Raw genomic sequence first — 21,119 nt, forward strand, 5'->3', positions numbered from 1 at the left:
TTTAATACACAGCAACATACAACCTAACACGCACAAAACACAAATTCATAGCGACAACTATTTTTCACTGCAAACTACAGATTTCTTGCAATAGTTTGCCTATTATCAAAATATCGCAATAACTATTACCATTAACGAAATGATAGGTGGTTCATCATGAAGCTGACGAATGAAGTGCGAGAATCAGTGTTTATTACATAATAATTTCTTTAAAATCATTTGATAAAGATCTTAGATCAGCCAGCTTGCACGACTTGCTGTTGACGCAATCAAGTGAACCTGCTAGGTTCCGCACCAAGTATGCCTGGCATCATGCTGTGGTCATCTGCTGACTGCTGACTGCGCCCAGCACACACTGGCGACTGCGCTTCCCTCCACTCACTCCGTACTGAATTGTCAACAGTCGCAACTAGTTTTAAATCCCCAATATATGTTTATAATCCATTGATATCCACCTGGTAACCTGCAGTTTTATCCAACGACACCAGTGTTCCTTCACGAAGGTAATGTAACTTGCCACTGGATTCATGATTTTTATCCTTACTTGCGCTTATTTAGAATCATTTGTAGAAACATCTGGGTCTTCTGATATTACACAAACTCTCGGAGGCAAAAAAAAAATAATTCAAATATTTTGTAAATCACGTAGGAAAAAGAAGCAAACAAACATTATGCTGTCGACCAGTAATCGACCAGTGATCTCCATACTATAGGGATCACTGCTTACGAGCATTTGAAGTTCTCTTTCTCGCCGCTTGGAGCGCTAGTTTCGCTCCAGCTGCCGAACAGTGACAACTTTAACAACAGCAAGTGTTGCGACTGTTATGTTAGATTGTATGTCATACTAACAAATGTAAATCGTGGAGATAAATGAGCTGAGGTAAATGTAAACTTCTTGTTTCATTCGATCACATTTTCATTATTCATGTAACTGCATGGGTAACACGAATCATTTTCCATGTATGTTGTTATGATGCTCTGGTGATAATTTCAATGTTTTATTAATGTAATGGCTTTTTGCGGCATATTTCAAATTTATTTTGTTGTGTATCCAAATGGCTATGATTAAATTATCATCAGTGGATTTGTTTATGGTTTTGGCTAGCGTGTGAATTGGGTTTATACTTGTTTTAGGTTATGTTTCTCAAAACAATCGGCTCGTTTCCCAAGAGCTTGTAATTTTTCCATATAGACAGAGATCAATAATTTTTCCACCAGTATTTTGGTGCGCATTATGTAATCTACGTATGCTGTACATCAATTACGAAAAGTACGTGCGCCGTTTGTAGCGTCTTGTGAAGTACTTTTTTTTTGTCCCATCCAATAAAATCTCTACATGTATATTGTGTAACTTTGTAAAAAATACTATGTGTTTTCAACGTTTTTTCAAGAGTTTCTATGTATTGTGATCTCCAGTGAAAGTGATAGTCATTTATAATTTCTGTGGGAAGGGCGACCTAAGATAGCGAAGTTCTCACTTTCACTATTTGGTTATCTTAATTTGTATCTCTGTTGTGTTGTAATTTTTGTGAAGGAACGACGAGGGATAAGAACGGCGTTTGCTATGATGTAATCAGATGCTCATCCCGACTATAGCGTTAGTAACTCGATAGTATTCTTCAGTCTTTTAGTGCACACAGTCACTACCTCGTTTCAGGAATTGGGTATCTGTAGATAAAAGAAAATGTAGCACGTATTCATTTGTTGTGGCTATTTAGGGTCATTTTAGTGGCCTATTATTTGATCTGCTGCATATACCTGGAAATCTTACATTAACAACAGTTTGTATTTATATGCGTATATGAATGTGGTTTAGTATAAGAGAAATGCTACAGCTTTGCAAATAGATATAGAGAGGAAGTAACTGTTGTAGAAAGAGCTACTATGTAACAGAATATTTAATGTTGGTTCGTAGTTAAGAGGGGAGAGTGTCAGTAAATATGTGTAATAATACAAAATTAACCAATAACATAGACGATAGTAAATAAAAACTTCTTCAAAAAGTACAGTGTGTGTGATTTTTCGTTAGTGAATGGATAAAAAAAATTCAGCATGGCAATATTTGCTCTAATGTGGGTATTCAGTAATGCCTTATACAACAATAGCCTTCCAGGAGCAGCTATGTCAAAAACAAACATAAACATATGGTAAAATAACGGTTTGTAGGCTGCTGAAAACCCCGTATAGTTAGATTTTCATTTTGCGCATGTCAAGATGATGGAGTAAATGAAGACAAACTGCAGACTAATGTCTGAGTTTAGAGATTAAGTATTGAAAGTGCTACATACATGATTAAAAACCACAAATTCCATTTTGTTCTAACCTACATCAATGATAACCGGATTATAACATGTTTGTATAATTGTATACATTAGGGTGATCCCAGAGATGGAAGCCTTTATTCCAACTTGCCATTCTTCAACTTTAAAATTGTGGTTGATGTTAGTAACTGATTGTCTGTAGAAATTTAACTTTCCATTTATTAGTTGTTTTTACTGCTCATAATGCTGTAGTTAGAGTTCTTGTGGGAAACAGCAAGACACCTCTCAAATAATGCTCACAGTAGTATAGTATACCTTAATCCAATGACAGGAAAAAACAGTATAAATCAGTCTAGCATTTCTTTCTGTGGGATGGATTTTGCAAAACACTGATTTTCTATCATATTGAGACCGAAGCGTCCGATCCCACCCGTCGGCTTTGACCCGTGACGTAAGGGTGTTGTCGTGTGTGACGTCATGACGGCGCGGAGTTTGGTTTGAGTGTGGCTGTCTCCAGTTCTGTTTTATCTTATTTTATTTACTTTTCTGATCTGTTCGTTCTATCTCGTGAGATTTTTTTTTAAATTTAAAAACATTTATTACTTATTTTAATTATGTTTCCTCGAATTTCTGTTTTAGTTTATTATATTTATCATTCTGATCTGTTCGTTCTATACCGTGAGATTTCTTTTAAAAAAAAAGACAAAAAACACTAATCAGCTACTGAAGCATCTTTATCTTCTATGGGTTGCAGGGGTTACGACCCCTGGGGAGGTGGGTGGGTATTCATGCATGGCTGTCTTCACTTACACGTTATAGCTACGCAAGGCGTCTAAATTTGTTTATATTTAGTTTGCCCCCCACCCAAAACACCCCATTTCCCACGCTTGTCCTGTTAGTGTCATTAGGCTTCTTGTGGAAAGTGTGTGTGTTTGTTTTTGTTTCCGCCATATTTGTGACGTCATGGGTCAAAGCAGACGGGCGGGATCGGACGCTTCCATATTTCCGTTATTACACTTTGTAATGAGATAATTGTAATCAGTTCTTGTCAGTGGACTCTTTTCTTCAGCTAGTGTTAAATTTATTTCTAGTTTAATGTTTCATCTGCTGCACCCAGTAATTAACTGAAAATACTGTCTTTGAGTTGTATCTGACATTGACATTAATAATGGAAACGGGATGTAACTTTTTTAATCTGGTTCTTTGTATTTCAGCGGCTAATAAATGCAGTAATGGACCGCAAAAAAACTACTTGGATAAAAGAGGAAACTAATGAGATACCAAGTTCACCAGGCTCCATTGTAAGTAGTTTCTTAATTTATTTTTTTACTGTTGTTTCATTAATTTCAGTGTGCGGTATGTTACGTAAATAAGGAGAATTCATGCCATTTTGCTGAAAGTATGAGTAATTAAGGGCAAAAAAAACTGCTGAGTTTTTATGGTTACACACAACATTTACAGCACAATGCATAAATTATATGTGTCAAAATTCACAGATGATGCAGGTGATGGTTTGAATTTAATTTTTGTAAATTTAGACAAATTTTTAATGCACATCTTACTGGCAGTGATAATATCTTCGTATTAAATTAAGCTAGTATGACAAAATAGTCCACGATTGATAGGTTAGATGTCAGTTCCGATGAGCACAGTATTTCAGCAAGTGACCACATTGCCATCACTCAGGGCATTGACTGTTTTCTCAGTGCACCTAACGATGGAAATGTGGTTGCTTTCCAGAATATTGTGTCCATTGGACACTGACATCTATTTGTTCACCTGTGGATTATTTCATCATGAGTTATTCTGAGAGAGGTTGAAGAATAACGTAAGTTATTCATTGTAATACACTTTTTCATCAGATTCATTGTGCATCATAAAAATGAATATGACTTTATGATGTCTGTTAGGAATTTAATGAAATTTAAAAGTAAGACAGTTATAGGCAGTTCATATTATGTTGTATGCACAGTATAGGATTAAACAAATTGTTCAGTACTGCCATTGAAACTTGGGTCCATACTGTCTCCTTACACACTAACCTAGACCTTTGGCCTTGCTACAGATCAATTTAAAAAATTTAAGCATATTCTTAATGCGCTGGCAGTGATTGTATGTTTGCTTAAAGGCAGATTTAATCTGATCTGGTACATTTCCTTTAAAGTCAATTTCAATCTACAATTTAAGAATGAATATGACATTATAACGAATACTAGCAGTGTAATTTCAAAATAAAGCAGGTTCAGGTAATGGATTATTACATTCCATATTTGAAATGTGGAAAATAACTGGACTTGAAGGCAGTATATGCTTTTCATACGTTGTGCTAAAGCAGGTTGCTGAAGATTTTCATGGGGAGATCAGATAGCGAATGATGAACAAGTGGACAGAATAGAGAGAAAAGAAATTTAACCTAAAATTTGAGTAAAAGAATTTTGGGGTAAAATTGTAGAGAGAGACAAGGGATTGACTACAGTAGGCAGGTTTAAATAGTTTCAGAAATGAAGTGTGGACTGGATGGACTAATGTGGAGAGCTGCATCAAACAAGTTTTAAGACTGACCACAATAACAAAACATTGCATGGAATAGAAATTTTAATTTCAGTATTAAGTGTTTACTGGAACTTAAAACTAATTATGGGTCTGGTGAACAATATGAGCTATCAGTATAGTTTAAGTGTATCTTACATTACATAGATGGCACCTTGGATGTTGTTTGTGTGTTTCCTGTTGTACAGTGTGGTTGTCTTTTTTGTTATGTCACAAGTTAAGTGGTGGCTTAGACTGCCTTTTTGCTATACCTGTATAGGTCTAGTGGAGATGGTGATCACTTGAGGAAAGCAGTGCCGGCCGAAGTGGCCGTGCGGTTAAAGGCGCTGCAGTCTGGAACCGCGAGACCGCTACGGTCGCAGGTTCGAATCCTGCCTCGGGCATGGATGTTTGTGATGTCCTTAGGTTAGTTAGGTTTAACTAGTTCTAAGTTCTAGGGGACTAATGACCTCAGCAGTTGAGTCCCATAGTGCTCAGAGCCATTTTTTTGAGGAAAGCAGTGATTTGGATTGAGTTCTATACTCTACCTGTTGTGGTTATAGAGTTGTAGCGTAGCCTAAGGCCTAGGTTAAGTAGGAAGGTGATAGTCTAATTGTTGGTTGGGAATGCCAATGAATATTTCTTATAACAATTTTTTTCCATAGTTACATTTATGCCATTCATGAAAACCCTTATTTTCCTACTGTAGTCCTGTATTTTCAGGTTTTTAGATTTCCTGAATGTGTTAACCCCATTCATAACTTGTCTTGTGTAGATTCTAATAGCTTTCAGTTTGTATTTTTCTAATATTTACATGTTGGTAAAGTCATCTGTTGATCATTTGTTAAGGTCTGTATTTCTGCTGTGTTACTGACATTACCATTCCACCAGTGCTCAGTCAAGTTCTCATAGTTACCTTGAAAGAAGTTTGAATAGACATTTACTGTGAACACTGGTTTAAGAAGTTAGTTTCATACAATAATTTTTTGCATTGGCACCTGTCTCTGAATATGTAAACTAAGCCTCAATAACACCGGTGACAGAAAATTTTGGTTTGTGTCACTCATCATCATCATCATTTAAGACTGATTATGCCTTTCAGCGTTCAGTCTGGAGCATAGTCCCCCTTATAAAATTCCTCCATGATCCCCTATTCAGTGCTAACATTGGTGCCTCTTCTGATGTTAAGCCTATTACTTCAAAATAATTCTTAACCGAATCCAGGTACCTTCCTCCTTGGTCTGCCCCGACTCCTCCTACCCTCTACTGCTGAACCCATGGGTCTCTTGGGTAACCTTGCTTCTCCCATGCGTGTAACATGACCCCACCATCTAAGCCTGTTCGCCCTGGCTGCTACATCTATAGAGTTCATTCCCAGTTTTACTTTGATTTCCTCATTGTGCACACCCTCCTGCCATTGTTCCCATCTACTACTACCTGCAATCATCCTAGCTACTTTCATATCCGTAACCTCAACCTTATTGATAAGGTAACCTGAATCCACCCAGCTTTTGCTCCCATACAACAAAGTACGTCGAAAGATTGAACGGTGCACAGATAACTTAGTCTTGGTACTGACTTCCTTCTTGCAGAAGAGAGTAGATTGTAGCTGAGCGCTCACTGCATTAGCTTTGCTACACCCCGCTTCCAGTTCTTTCACTATGTTGCAATCCTGTGAGAATATGCATCCTAAGTACTTGAAACCGTCCACCTGTTCTAACTTTGTTCCTCCTATTTGGCACTCAATCCGTTTATATCTCTTTCCCACTGACATTACTTTTGTTTTGGAGATGCTAATCTTCATACCATAGTCCTTACATTTCTGATCTAGCTCTGAAATATTACTCTGCAAACTTTCAATCGAATCTGCCATCACAACTAAGTCATCTGCATATGTAAGACTGCTTATTTTGTGTTCACATATCTTAATCTCACCCAGCCAGTCTATTGTTTTCAACATATGATCCATAAAGAATATGAACAACAGTGGAGACAGGTTGCAGCCTTGTCTTACCCCTGAAACTACTCTGAACCATGAACTCAGTTTACCGTTCTCTAACTGCTGCCTGACTATCTATGTAAAGACCTTTAATTGCTTGCAAAAGTTTGCCTCCTATTCCATAATCACGTAGAACAGACAATAACTTCCTCCTAGGAACCCGGTCATATGCCTTTTCTAGATCTATAAAACATAGATACAATTCCCTGTTCCACTCGTAACACTTCTCCATTATTTGCCGTAAGCTAAAGATCTGGTCCTGACAACTTCTAAAGAGGCCTAAACCCACACTGATTTTCATGCAGTTTGTCCTCAACTAATACTCGCACTTTCCTTTCAACAATACCTGAGAAGATTTTACCCACAACGCTGATCAAAGAGATACCTCTGTAGTTGGTACAATCTTTTCTGTTTCCATGTTTAAAGATTGGTGTGATTACTGCTTTGGTCCAGTCTGATGGATCCTGTCCCGACTCCCACGCCATTTCAGTTATCCTGTGTAGCCATTTAAGACCTGACATTCCACTGTATTTGATGAGTTCCGACTTAATGTCATCCACCCCAGCCGCTTTATTGTACTGCAATCTATTGACCATTTTCTCCACTTCCTCAAATGTGATCCTAATTCCATCATCATTCCTGTCCCATTGTACATCGAAATTTGAAACATTACTGATCGTATTTTCACCTACATTGAGCAACTCTTCAAAATATTCCCTCCATCTGCCCAAGGCATCAATAGGCTTTACCAGCAGTTTTCCTGACCTGTTCAAAATACTTGTCATTTCCTACTTACCTCCCTTTGGAAGACTGCTAATTACACTTCAGAATGGTTTTCCAGCTTCGTTTCTTTCTTCAGCATAACTTTCTCTGTCTACCTGAGTTCTAGTATGTAGCCATTTTTGATATGCCTTCTTTTTCCTTTTACAGGCTGCCTTGATTGTGTCATTCCACCAAGCTGTTTGCTTCATTTTAGCTTTACACACTACTTTTCCAAGACACTCTTTGACCACTTCTAGTACTGTGTCCCTGTACCTTGTCCATTCCTTTTCCAGTGACTGCAATTGACTACATTCAACTAACTGGTACCTTTCTGAGATCACTGTTATGTACTTGTGCCTGATTTCCTTATCCTGAAGTTTCTCCACTCTTATCCTCCTACACATGGACCTGGCCTCCTGCACTTTCAGCCTCACAATACCAATTTCACTGCAGATTAAATGGTGATCAGTATCATCAAAGAATCCCCTGAATACATGTGTGTCCCTCACAGCAATCCTGAATTCCTGATCTGTTATTATATAGTCAATGACAGATCTGGTTCCCCTGCCTTCACAAGTATACTGGTGAATGTTCTTATGTTTAAAATAGGAGTTTGTGATTACTAAGCCCATACTGGCACAGAAATCCAAGAGTTGTTTCCCGTTCCTGTTGGCCTCCAAATCCTCTTCAAGTTTACCCATAACCTTTTCATACCCTTCTGTTCGATTTCCAATCCTGGCATTAAAATTACACATGAGCAGAACACTGTCCTTGTCCTTTACTCTAACAATATCATCACTGAGTGCGTCATAAAAACTATCCTTCTTATCTTGATCTGTCCATTCACAATGCGAATCTACTGACACAGTCCTAATTTTCTTGCTAGACACTGTCAAATCTATCCACATCAGTCGTTCGTTTACATACCTTATTGCAACTACACTGGTTTCCATTTCTTTCCTGATGAAAAGCCCTACACCCCATTGTGCTATTCCTGCTTTGACTCCTGACAGGTAGACCTTGTATTCTCCCACTTCCTCTTCTTTCTCACCCATTACCCGAGTGTCACTGACAGCTAAAACGTCCAACCCCATCTTACTTGCAGCATCTGCCAGCTCTACCTTCTTCCCAGAATAGCCCCCATTGATATTAATAGCTCCCCATCTCGTTACCATTCATTTGCCAAGTCGTATCTTAGGAGTCCCTCGTTTGTCAATTAGAGGTCCAAATGTCCGAGGCATTTTGCTCTGATTGTTGCCAGTATCATATTTATAGTACCAGGGAAGCAGGTTGCTAGCATTACTTGTCCCAGATCCCATTGAGTGTTACCCCCTAACGGTTGAGGGACTAACTGGTGGAGTTGGTAGTCTTTGCCGTCTGAGCACAAAGGTGACCACGACTCTGAATATGTCCGAGGTGCCCAGCCTTATTCAAAAGTAACTGGTATCCCAACTGTCAGGACCACTTGGCCACTCATACGTTGCCTGTGGTTCATGAACTAGGACATGACACCAGGAACCCACACCATGAACCACATTTGTGTCACTAGTTCACATTAATTTTTGTGATACTGTTATGTGGATGCTGATATATTCCACAGTCTATATATGTGATGGTAGCAAAGTTGTGGCAAAACTAAGAGGCTGTTAATTCAGTATTGACGTTTTTTTGCAACTACCTTGTCATCATACATTACTCCATGATAGATGATATTTGTAAAATTGCAAGGATGTTACAGAAATATTAAGGAATTTTTGGTGTAAATGATGTAACTTCAAGTTTGACCCAAACTTTTGGTTGCACAGTAAAAGATTTCTTGCTTCCTTTGCCTCCTGAATCTTGAATGTTCCTGCAGAATTGGCGACAGTACAAATTTAAGAACATGCTCCATAAATTGAATTTGCAAAAATAGTGTTGGCAGATTAGCTGTGTGTGTTGACAACATAGCAAAGTTTGCATTGAGTCAAGCTACACATTTATTGTAAGCCTGGCCTAAGAAGAACAGTATAGAGAAGGGTGTTGTCCAGCTTTCAACCTTTTCACCTAGATGATATTTCATTTCTCTTCATTTTTGTGAAAATTATAGGTTTATTTTGCTCAATTTTATTCTTTGAATGGTATTGTGTGTGCTGCAGGAGTCTTTTGCCACTCCCATTTTGAATAACCACAGAAACCAACATTTATATGACATTTACTTGCGCTACCCCCATTGTATAAGAGTACCTGTTTTACAATAACTCTGTGCTGTGTGAAAATGCCGTGGGTGTTTCATCATGCAATAAGAAATTATTTGTATAATAGTTCTGTAGTGACTAACATCTAGAAAATAATGCTGTCATTCACGTAATTTTATTTTCACTCTGATTGAAGTAAACAGATTAGTTTTGCATCAACTGGAATTACTGTCTCACAAAAGAACATAAACTGAGACTGGCAATAAAATGATAGTTGTTGCTAAATTATGTGGTATCGATTATTCTTGACAAGTACTTTGATTTGGCTTAAAAGTTGTGAAAGTTGTAAACAGTGTGTGGAGAGTATGACTGTTTAAATGTACTCATTTTGTTTTTTATTACATTTACCACAGTGTGTGGAGATTGACTGTTTAAATCTACTCATTTTGCTTCATATTACATTTACAACAGGTTCAGGTATGCCCCTCCAGTATGAAAATAAAGGAAGAATCGCAGGAGACTGGGAATCAAGAGGTAATTCTAGAGCTTTTGTGACTGACTAGAATTAGTCAATGATTTGTTACTTCAAAGTTGTGGGGAATATGATGGAAGAGGTGAGAAATATAGCTGTGCATTAGTGTCAAGGTTTGTCCAGTAATGCTTGTAATGATGACTGACTCACAATATCATAATTTGCCCACTAGTGTCAAATATGACATTGAAGCCTAAATATAGTATTTTTAGGTATTGCTGTGTATGGATTGAAGTATTGTCTTAGTACATGAACAGTAGTTTCAATATACAGGGTGGTCCATTGATCATGACTGGGCCAAATATCTCACAAAATAAGCGTCAAATGAAAAAACTAGAAAGAACTAAACTTGTTTAGCTTGCAGGGGAAAACCAGATGGCACTCTGGTTGGCCCGATAGATGGCACTGCCATAGGTCAAACGGATATCAACTGCATTTTTTTTAAATAGAAACCCCCATTTTTAAGTACCTATTCGTGTAGTACATGAAGAAATATGAATGTTGTAGTTGGATCACTTCTTTTGCTTTGTGATAGAGGACTCTGTAATAGTCACAAACATATGGCTTATAATTTTAGACGAACAGTTGGTAACAGGTAGGTTTTTTAAATTACAATACAGAACATAGGAACATTTGAACATTTTATTTCAGTGGTTCCAATGTGATACATGTACCTTTGTGAACTTATCATTTCTGAGAACCCATGCTGTTACAGCGTGATTACCTGTAAATACCACATTAATGCAATAAATGCTCAAAATTATGTCCGTCAACCTCATCGCATTTGGCAATATGTGTAACAACATTCCTGTCAACAGCTAGTAGTTCATCTTCCGTAATGTTTGCACATGCATTGACAATGAGCTGCCATGTGTTGTCAGTGGATCACAATAGCAAATATCCTTCAACTGTCCCCACAAAAAGAAATCTGGGGACATCAAATCCGGTGAACATGTGGGCCATGGTGTCATGAAATATGCTATTCAATACCACTTGAACCGCACACGAGCTTTGTGCCGGACATCCATAATGTTGGAAGTACATCCCCATTCTGTGATGCAGTGAAACATCTTGTAGTATCGGTAGAACATTACGTAGGAAATCAGCATACATTGCACCATTTAGATTGCCATCGATAAAATGAGGGCCAATTATCCTTCCTCCCATAAGTCCGCACCATACATTGATCAACCAAGGTTATGGATTTTCCATTGTCCTATAGTGCATATTATGCCGGTTTACGTTACCGCTGTTGGTGAGTGACGCTTCATCGCTAAATAGAACGCATGCAAAAAATATGTTATGGTCCCGTAATTTCTCTTGTGCCCAGTGGCAGAACTATACACTACGTTCAAAGTAGTCACCGTACAATTACTGGTGCATAGAAATCTGGAACGGGTGCAATGGATGTTGGTGTAGCATTCTCAACACCGACGTTTTTGAGATTCCTGACCTCACGCAATTTGTCTGCTACTGATGTGTGAATTAGCCGCGGCAGCAGCTAAAACACCTAGTTGTGCATCATCATTTGTTGCAGGTCGTGGTTGACATTTCACATGTGGCTGAACACTTCCTGTTTCCTCTTAAATAACGTAACTATCCGGCGAATGGTCTGGATACTTGGATGATGTCATCCAGGATACCGAGCAGCATACATAGCACACGCCTGTTGGGCATTTTGATCACAATAGCCATGCATCAACACGATATCAGCCTTTTCTGCAGTTGGTAAACAGTCCATTTTAACATGGGTAATGTATCACGAAGCAAATACCATCCGCACCGGCGGAATGCTATGTGGTACCATGTACTTATACATTTGTGACTATTACAGCACCATCTATCACAAAGCGAAAAAAGTGGTCCAACTAGAACATTCGTAATTCTTTATGTACTACATGAATATGTAATAAAAAATGGGGATTCCTATTTAAAAAGATGCAGTTGATATCTGTTTGACCTATGGCAGCGCCATCTAGCGGACCAACCATAGCGCCATCTGATTTCTCCCGTTAAGCTAGATGAGTTCCGTTCTTTGTAGTTTTTTCGTTTAATGCTTATTTTGTGATATATTTGGCTCGGTCACTGTCAATGGACCACCCTGTATACATTAATAAAATTATTATCTTGTACAAGGGCATGTTGAAAAGTAATGCCTCAACATTTTTATGTGAAAACTCATACAGCTTTTTAAATAAACAAGCTTTGTTAACATTTTACGTCTTCCTTCTACATGTCCACATATTTATTTCTCAAAGTAGTCACACTCACAACAAACACATTTCTCCCATCAGGAGACCAGTTCATTGATACTGACACTTCAGTATGTTTTAGTTTGTTGACAGAGCCACCACCTTACCCCTCCTTTCACTGATTCAGTCGCTATCTACTTGAAATCCTCGAAGGTATTCTTTAGATTTGGAAACAGTTGAAAATTGGATAAGGCCCAGTCAGGAATGTATGGAGGATGATCAGTGGCAATGAATCCCAGCTGGCAGATTGTTGCAATGTTGCAGCCCTCGTGTAGTCTGTCGTTGTCATGCTGAATGAAAGGGCACGGCATGTATGGACGGGCACTTTGAATTCCAAACTTGATCACAGTATGCTGCTCCTCATGCACCAACATAGTTACGTTACACACGTTCATGTTGCTACAATCCAGAACCCTCTATCAGCAGATGGTTCCAGTTCAGGTCACTGGAGCAAGAAAGTCAGTTGAGGCATTTCATATCATGCACATTACTCAGTTAAGTAATATGTGTGACATGTATTACCTCAAGTGACACTGAGAAAAAGATAAAAAATTTGGGGGCATTACTTTTTAGCACACCCTTGTATATATATATACAAATAAGAAGTATGTGTGAGTATGTTGATGTACATATAAAGTGATACATGATAGTTGCTACAATCCACTGGACTTGCCTATTTGACCAGTTGCCTTGACGAGTAAACTATCCAGTCACTCCTTTGACTGGATAATTGTCATTCTCATGGGAAGTGTGCTTGTTGGGCAGAGCAAGAATGAGAATTCATTATATGCTGTGAAAATGATGACAAAGTACGATTCAAGATATGACTGCTTTTGCTTGAAAATACTCCAATATGTCAGGAAAACCAAAGTGAATCTTGACTCTTATCAACACTCTTCTCATTCATATCACTATATGAATCAACATAGTACTATATAATACACACATATACAACAATCTGGCAGTTTTCATATTTTTCACCTAAGTTTAATCTACCATTAAAATTACAGCCCCATTATAGGCTTCTGTCCTTTGTTCATGCTTCTATATTGTACTAAACCCTTGCAATGTCATGTACTTTAGGTTGTTTCATTATCCTTGTTATAAAGGTATTTCCTGAACTGCAGATCAATTCTGTTTGCTTTCATTAAATTTTCTGTATTCTTTTTTTATTTTCGTGTTTTCCTTCATTAAATACTTTTTACTCTTCTTTTCATGTTCACATATTTTTTTCATTTTCTCCATTAGGGAAACAGATGGAGCAAACTCCATCCTCCAAAATAAGAGGCCTGAACAACTGCAATGCCTCATTCACTTGGTCCCTAAAGCCAGTGTTCTTTGGATCACGCACAATATACACTATAAGTTTTTAAAATTAGTTGTAAATTTTGACGTTTGGCTCACCGAATGCCATTGCCTCGGTAACACCAGTGGTGAGCCAGCTTTCCCTACCACACCACCAGCAGTTAGGCTGGTAAAGTGGACCTGTTGCAACACCATGAATAAATAGTACCACATGATGTCACACATTAGAGGCTCCTATGTTCATTTTCTTTCATTGTAATTTAGTACTTTCTGGCATTGAAATGTTCTACAGTCATCAAGTATCATAAACAAGTGTTTCGTGTTGCTATTGCATTAATAACAACAGTGCAGCATGCCTGAACACGAGATTTGCTGTAAAAGTGATCGTCCAAGAACACGTTCACTGGCTGTGAAGGGCTCTGATGCAAAATATTCCCCCAAATTTGAAAATAGTAATGGACAATGCATAATACCACTCGGTTGTGATGTATAAAGCTCCAACAATGCAGCAGAGGAAAGCAGCTATTTTTCTCTGGGTACAAAGAAGTATTCAGTTGAATAAAGTTGAACCAAGCTTGTGTGAGGTGAAGTTAATGGAACTTTCGGTACTGTACCTGCCAAGAAATCCACACTACCAGGTCAGTAAACTGGCAAACATTTTGGCATAGTTTAATCAGGCTTCCTCTGTATTATGCTTAAATCCAACAGAGAATATATGGACCTAGGTGAAAAGTAATGTGGAAAAAAAACAGCAAGAAATTTATGCTCTTTGTGGTTTAAACGCTGACAAAAGACGTCACTGCAAATGTTACGTCAGAGGACTGGTCTCAAGTTGTCAGGAATACCAAGAAAGTAGATGAGGAGACCTGGATTCATGGACTGTGGCAAGTTTTGAGCAATGTGTTACTTCTCTTGTTGCTGTTTTAACATCTGCTTCTTTCACCTAAAAACAGCAGAGTTTACAGATATACATATCACTAACATTCTGATGCATTTTAAATGGTAACCGAATCCTAAGACGTCGTGTTATTAAGCGAGCAACTGCAGGCGAGACATATCAGTAGTTCTGAGAAAGACCATTCTCAGTATAAAAATAAATGTTCAGCTTCTTCACTTACGTTGTTGCAAAGCACACAGAAATTCTTGTTTCACAGCCTATTGCTGGTCCTTAAAAATTACATTATTTCATTAAAAAACTATAGTTGCTCGAATATCACAGTAAATATGGCAGTTTCACATATTAATCATATGGTAAAATACTCTCCTCTCTGCCAGTCGGTGTGGCCGAGTGGTACTAGGCGCTTCAGTCTGGAACCGCGCGACTGCTGCGGTCGCAGGTTTGAATCCTGCCTAGAACATGGATGTGTGTGATGTCCTTAGGTTAGTTATGTATAAGTAGTTCTAGGTTCTGGTGGACTGATGACCTCAGATGTTAAGCCCCATAATGCTCAGAACCATTTTTGAACTCTCCTCTCTGCATGCTATCATATGCCACTCTTGTTTCGATATCTCAAACCATGTACAATATAAAAGGGATTTATGAATATTTCATTCTCATCTTTTCACTGGCGTGTGCGTTCGTGGTGGAGACCTTTACAAATATTCTATTTTCTTGGCACTGGATTTACAGAGCGGTATTTTTAGAGGTCTAAAGAACAATTCAATATGTTATCTAACCCTTATATGTGCCAACATATGACCTAACACAAAGCAAATGCAAATTCATAGTGACCCCCATTTTTCACTGCAAACTTTGAGAATTTCTTGCAGTAGTTTAACTTACATTGAAATATTACAATAACTATGACCTTTCTTGAAATGAAGGGTAATTTACCAGAAAGCTGATGAATGAAGCCATAAGATATGCTAGAAAGATTGCAGATCAACCAGCTTGTGCAGCTGACAGGTTATGTGCAAGCAGGCCTGGTGTTACCTTTGCCTGCTGGTATGTTCTATGCTGGCAACTATGCTCCATACTGAACTGTCAAGTCACAACTAATTTTAAATGCACTATAAACAACTTTAACTTTTGTGCATTGAATATTATGTGTACTCTCTTTCTTGGCCTTCTCAGGTTTCATCAACCTACTGCGTTATAATTTATGTTATAATATTGTTTGCTACTGTTCATCCTGTCAAGATATCGACTCAGTTTTCCTCTTTGTCATCAATATTGTTTTGTTTGTTACACATTCTTAATTCTGTCATAATGTTACTGAGCCTTAATTTGTTTTCTCTGGTACACACAGCCGTTTGTTGGTGTAAGGAATCCCATTCCAGCTGCCTGGATCTTACTGCTTTGTCATTTGTAAATGACTCATGACTCTTCTCCATAGGGCAATGTGGGGATGGCCTTCATTATCTAAAACTTCCTTTGTGTTATTTTCTGTGTCTTCTTTCTAAAGTACCGGTTTGCTTTTACATGTACTCCCAAAATTTTGTTACTTTCTTGTTTGTATCTGTGTCGTGTTTGTATGTGGGGGTGGTGATTAGTGTTTAACGTCCCTTTGACAACGAGATCATTAGAGACGGAGCGCAAGCTCGGGTTAGGGAAGGATTGGGAAGGAAATCGGCCGTGCCCTTTCAAAGGAACCATCCCGGCATTTGCCTGAAACGATTTAGGGAAATCACGGAAAACCTAAATCAGGATGGCTGGAGACGGGATTGAACCGTCGTCCTCCCGAATGCGAGTCCAGTGTGCTAACCACTGCGCCACCTCGCTCGGTATGTGTTTGTATGTGATACCACATTTCAGATAAATAAAATAGCTGACCTGTTGTACTACTGAATTGCTTGCCAATGTTTCTGCACTTGAGAGGTATTATTCTATATAAACAAAGCTTTTAGTTTCGTTTTCACCCTAGTAATGGGTAAGGAGTCAACCCTGACAGAGCTGGCAGGCCTGAGCCATTGAGCTGACAGCCACATCTTCAGATTCAAACTGCATGGCACTTGTGATGTGGTCTGAACATTTTCACACTGCAAGTGTCTACGCAAGGCTCAAAATTATTCCAGGAATATTATACAGGACGTATATTCTCTGGCGCAACTGAGAAATCTTGGAGTTTTTTCATCTGGGAGAAACCTAGGAATTATTAGGACTATGGAAATTTTTCATTTGTTTTAGTTTTTAGTTAAATTTTTGTAATTTTGACTGGAAGGAACTGATGCTCTAAGAAAGTATTTTACTGCGTACTGCTACTGCAGAAATAAAACATAAATGAGAGGAAAAACCAAAATAAAACATAAGCTGCAAAGGAAATGTGCTATTTACAATGACAAAACAAACACAGTGTACACACAAGTGTCTGCAAAAGCAAAATGTGTCAAAAGGCTTACAATGAAGACTATGCAACATAATAACAAACAGCTTCAGATTAGCAGATTGGCATGACTGTTAGGTTCATGCAAGTGGTTGCCAGTGGGCTCATGCACATGTGCAGTTGAGTCATGTATGAGCAGTACATTTCTCCACTTCTAGCTACATGAAAAAATTTTCTGCCACACTGAAGCTGACAGATTCAGGCATGCGCAGAACAGTCAAAGTGGTGAGTGGGAGGGGGGCAGAGGGAGGTAGTCTCGATATGACCCCTGTTTATGTTTAGTGATTTTGGTTTCTTCTTCATATACAGCTCTCACATAGAATAAAAATGAAATGAATTTCTTTGGCCTGGAGCTATGAAGTGAACTGAAATGCATTCGCATAATTATGGAAGGCTAAAATATCTTATTGGTTTCAGATTTCTCATTTTATTTCCACATTTTGGCAGTCAATTAATCACCTTGCAGAACAGTGAAGTTATTTTTGTTGGTCTGCTAAAGAAATTTTGCTTTTATTAATCCTTTCGCCAGAGGCAGTCAATTTATTTGAAACAAAATGTTTCATTCCACATTACTGGCTACTTTCAGCTGTTTGTTGAAATTTATGTGCACTTTTTCATCTTCTGACTGTATGGCATTATGTCATAATAAAGAATGAAACATGAGATAACACAGTATTTGTACACAAAAGAATCTTCATCTTAAAAATCACACTGAAAAACTTAATAACAGGTTGGGGCCTACATCACTGTGAATTTGCACACACAAGCATGCACTTCAAGCCAAATTATGAGTTTTTATATGGTTTATGAAATTCTGATGCTCTTGAAGTAGCCTCTGATGTCTTGTTTTTGTGACGTAATGAGAGGTCTCTTCATGCCTTATATGTATGAATTTACAGGCTTCCTGTGTCATTATTGCTGTGCATGCACTGTAACACCTGTAACTGGGTGCTCTCTGGTAACTCCTGAAATGAACCTATTTCTAACAGATCGTGGGAAAATATTGCAAATGGTGGTTTGAAAGTGTTACCTCCAAAGTAAATTTCCTTTTATATACCATGAATTATGTTACATATGAGATGGGTGATTGAATGTCTTAAATTACAGTGTGTTTAACTCTAATTTAAAACTTGATGCTTTGAGGGCCAGCCACTTAGAATAATTCCATGGCCAGAAGACCAGACATTTATGTGATTATTTAAAATTTGTGTGCTTTATCTTAAAGTGTAATAATGCAAAAAAGACTAATGTTATACGTGAAAGCTTAGTTTTTCTTGTAGCTTATTGATCCTCAAGATCAGTATTACACGTGAAAACTTAGGTCTTCATGTAGCTGCACTATGTATATTAATTTAAACCTTATCTATTCTGTTTTTGTGCTTGCACTACTTAATAGTGATGTTGCTGTTGGCTGACTACATCACGTGCCCTATGCCCTGAATATCTGCTGTCATCAGCTGGTGAGATCAGTGATGCTTACAAAAGCACACAAGTCTCGATTTCAGTGCTCTGGAAACTAACATGCTGTGATTGGTGGAACTTTATGTTATACTTTAGTAGTATGAAAATATGCAGTGTACACTTTGCTGCATACCACAGTTCTCTAAAAAAAAGTGCTCTTTTTTTAAATGTTTCTGGATTTTGTTATCTAAAGTGCTGGGAAGAAGTTGTATGCTGCTGTATACATCCTTAATCATTCAAAGGTTGGTATGTTTCACAGTTCCGAGGGAAATATACTATCACTTAAAATGGAAAAAGTGTATGTCCATCCAGGGAAGAGTGTAGTGTTAACTAAGATTTTTTCCTTTATCTGCATGTACGCCCTCTTATAAGACAAAGTTTATCTGTGCACAAGCTATAGATACTCGGTTGTGATTCCTCAACCACAAATATACTGTTATGTTCCTTGCACTCCTTTCAGTCTGTTTGGAAATCTGACTCCAGACTTGGAAACATGCAACTATTTCACTTGCATATCTTCATTATTTCATTTCTACCCACCTGGAAAATTTAGTCAGCACACCTTCATGCATGGGAAGGAGAATGACAAGACTAGTTCCTGGCACAGGATTTTCTAGTAAAGAAAACATTGTATTGTTATCATGTATTGTTAACATCAGGGTGTTGTAGCTGCCCTGTCCCATTATTAACCACTACATGCAGAGTCTTTAATTGGATAGTTACATGATGAGAAAGTTCTCATCACTCATCTTCTGTCCTAATGTACACATATCAAACACAGTTTATGGCTGCTTGCACTAGTTGTATAACTGATGTTGGTGGAACAGGAGGTTCTGGCTGTCACTGATGGTAGGGTGTTGACAAAGTAAACAGTTAGCAAGAACTGAAGTCTAGACAATAGCAAAGGTTGCCATAAGTGTACATAAACAGTTCAGGGAGAAATCCAAATCACAAAGAGTAAGGCAGGCAAGGTCAGAAACTCTGCTGGGGAATGAAAATTTATTCTGTTGGTATGATTGTTGCTTTCCAGCAATGTAATATTTTATGTGAGGTGTGGTTGAAGAAAAACTTTTCCATCCCTCTTAAGTCATACAGTAGTTACAGAAGTTTATGTGCAAGCTTTACATGGATAATTATTTTCCTTTTTCAGTTAATTCAAGATCCATTAAAAATTGAGGAGCCATATTAAGACATAAACGAAGATCCAGGACTAAAAGTGAATGTGTCTCTCTCTGAGCATAGTGTAGTACATTTTCAAATCAGTGTTGTCTTATGCTTGAGGTGCAACAAGACAATCATGGAATGTAATGGCTGCATATAGTTAAAAGATGATAGATGGAGAGCCATTGTAATCTAAGATATGTCATTTCTAGTATTTGTGTAGAATATCCATGACTGTTGTTGTCCTTCTGTTACATGTTTCCTGTTGTGGTGGTGGTGGTGGTGGTGGTGGTGGTGGTGGTGGTGGTATGTTCAAAGCCTGGTTTCAACACAGCTCTCCAGGCTACTCAGTCCTGTGTAACCCTGTTCATCTCTGAAGAACTGCTGCAACCTACATCCTTCTGAAGCTGCTTACTGTATTCATCTGTTGGTCTCCCTTTACGGTTTCTAGCCCCCCTCCCCTGCCCCATCCCCTGCATATGCTACCCTCCTGTTCTAAATTTGTGATGCCTTGATGTCTCGGAATGCATCCTATCAACCAATCCCTCTTTTATTCAAGTTGTCCCACAAATTTCTTTCCTCTCCAAAACCAGTCACTACCTCTTCATTAGCCATGTCATCTACCAGTCTAATCTTCGGCATTATTCTGTAGTACCACATTTCAAAAGGTTTTGTTCTCTTCTTGTCTAAACTGTTGATTGTCCGTCTTTCATTTCTGTACATGGCTACGCTCCAGGCAAATACCTTCAGGAAAGACCTTCTAACACTTGAGTCTGTATTCGATGTTAACAAATTTCTCTTCTTCAGAAAGAATGTCAGTCTATGTTTTATATCTCCCTACTTTGACTGCTGTGTTATTTTGCTACCAAAATAGTGAAACTTGTCTACTACTTTAAGTATCTCATTTCCTAATCTAATTCCCTCTAACCTTTGACCAGTACAGCACAGCATCATTTGGATATACACTGATAAGGCAAACATCATAGCTATTGCCCACAATGAGAGTGAATGCACTGTGCTGTGGACTAAGGGCTGTGGGGGTATTATTATACTAAAGGAGAAATTTACCTGGGCTTCCATTGAACCTCTAGTAACAACCAAGTGCACTATGATAACTGTGGACTGTGTGAACAAGGTTCCCTTAATGCTTTGTCTTTCCTAATGGTAACTGCATACTTCCGGCTGGATACCTGTCCATGACACAGGGCCAGAACCATTCTGCAGTGGTTTGAACTGTATTATAGTGAATGCACATTCATGGGTTGGGCACCAAATTCAACTGATCGGCATCCATTGAACATATATCAATTCTGAGCCCATAAACCAACCGCCCATAATTCATCAGATTTGCATGATCTAA

General features: G+C 38.2%; 1 protein-coding gene across 5 annotated transcripts in view; it reads left to right on the top strand.

The window, feature by feature from the left end:
- Positions 1-759: 759 nt before the first annotated feature.
- LOC126212978 (zinc finger protein 112-like) overlaps positions 760-21,119 on the top strand; it is a 134,517-nt gene continuing 114,157 nt past the window's right edge. For 4 of the 5 annotated variants that reach the window (XM_049940511.1, XM_049940512.1, XM_049940514.1 and 1 more), the window contains exons 1-3: positions 760-880; positions 3,476-3,562; positions 10,197-10,259. In XM_049940511.1, coding sequence (XP_049796468.1) covers positions 3,494-3,562; positions 10,197-10,259 — 132 coding nt within the window. In that variant the 5' untranslated portion in view covers positions 760-880; positions 3,476-3,493. Of the gene's footprint in view, positions 881-3,475; positions 3,563-10,196; positions 10,340-21,119 lie in introns of those variants that run through there. The other variant, XM_049940513.1, reaches the window with a different exon arrangement.

Source organism: Schistocerca nitens, chromosome 11 (genome assembly GCF_023898315.1).
Source record: "Schistocerca nitens isolate TAMUIC-IGC-003100 chromosome 11, iqSchNite1.1, whole genome shotgun sequence".
Lineage (NCBI taxonomy): Eukaryota > Metazoa > Arthropoda > Insecta > Orthoptera > Acrididae > Schistocerca > Schistocerca nitens.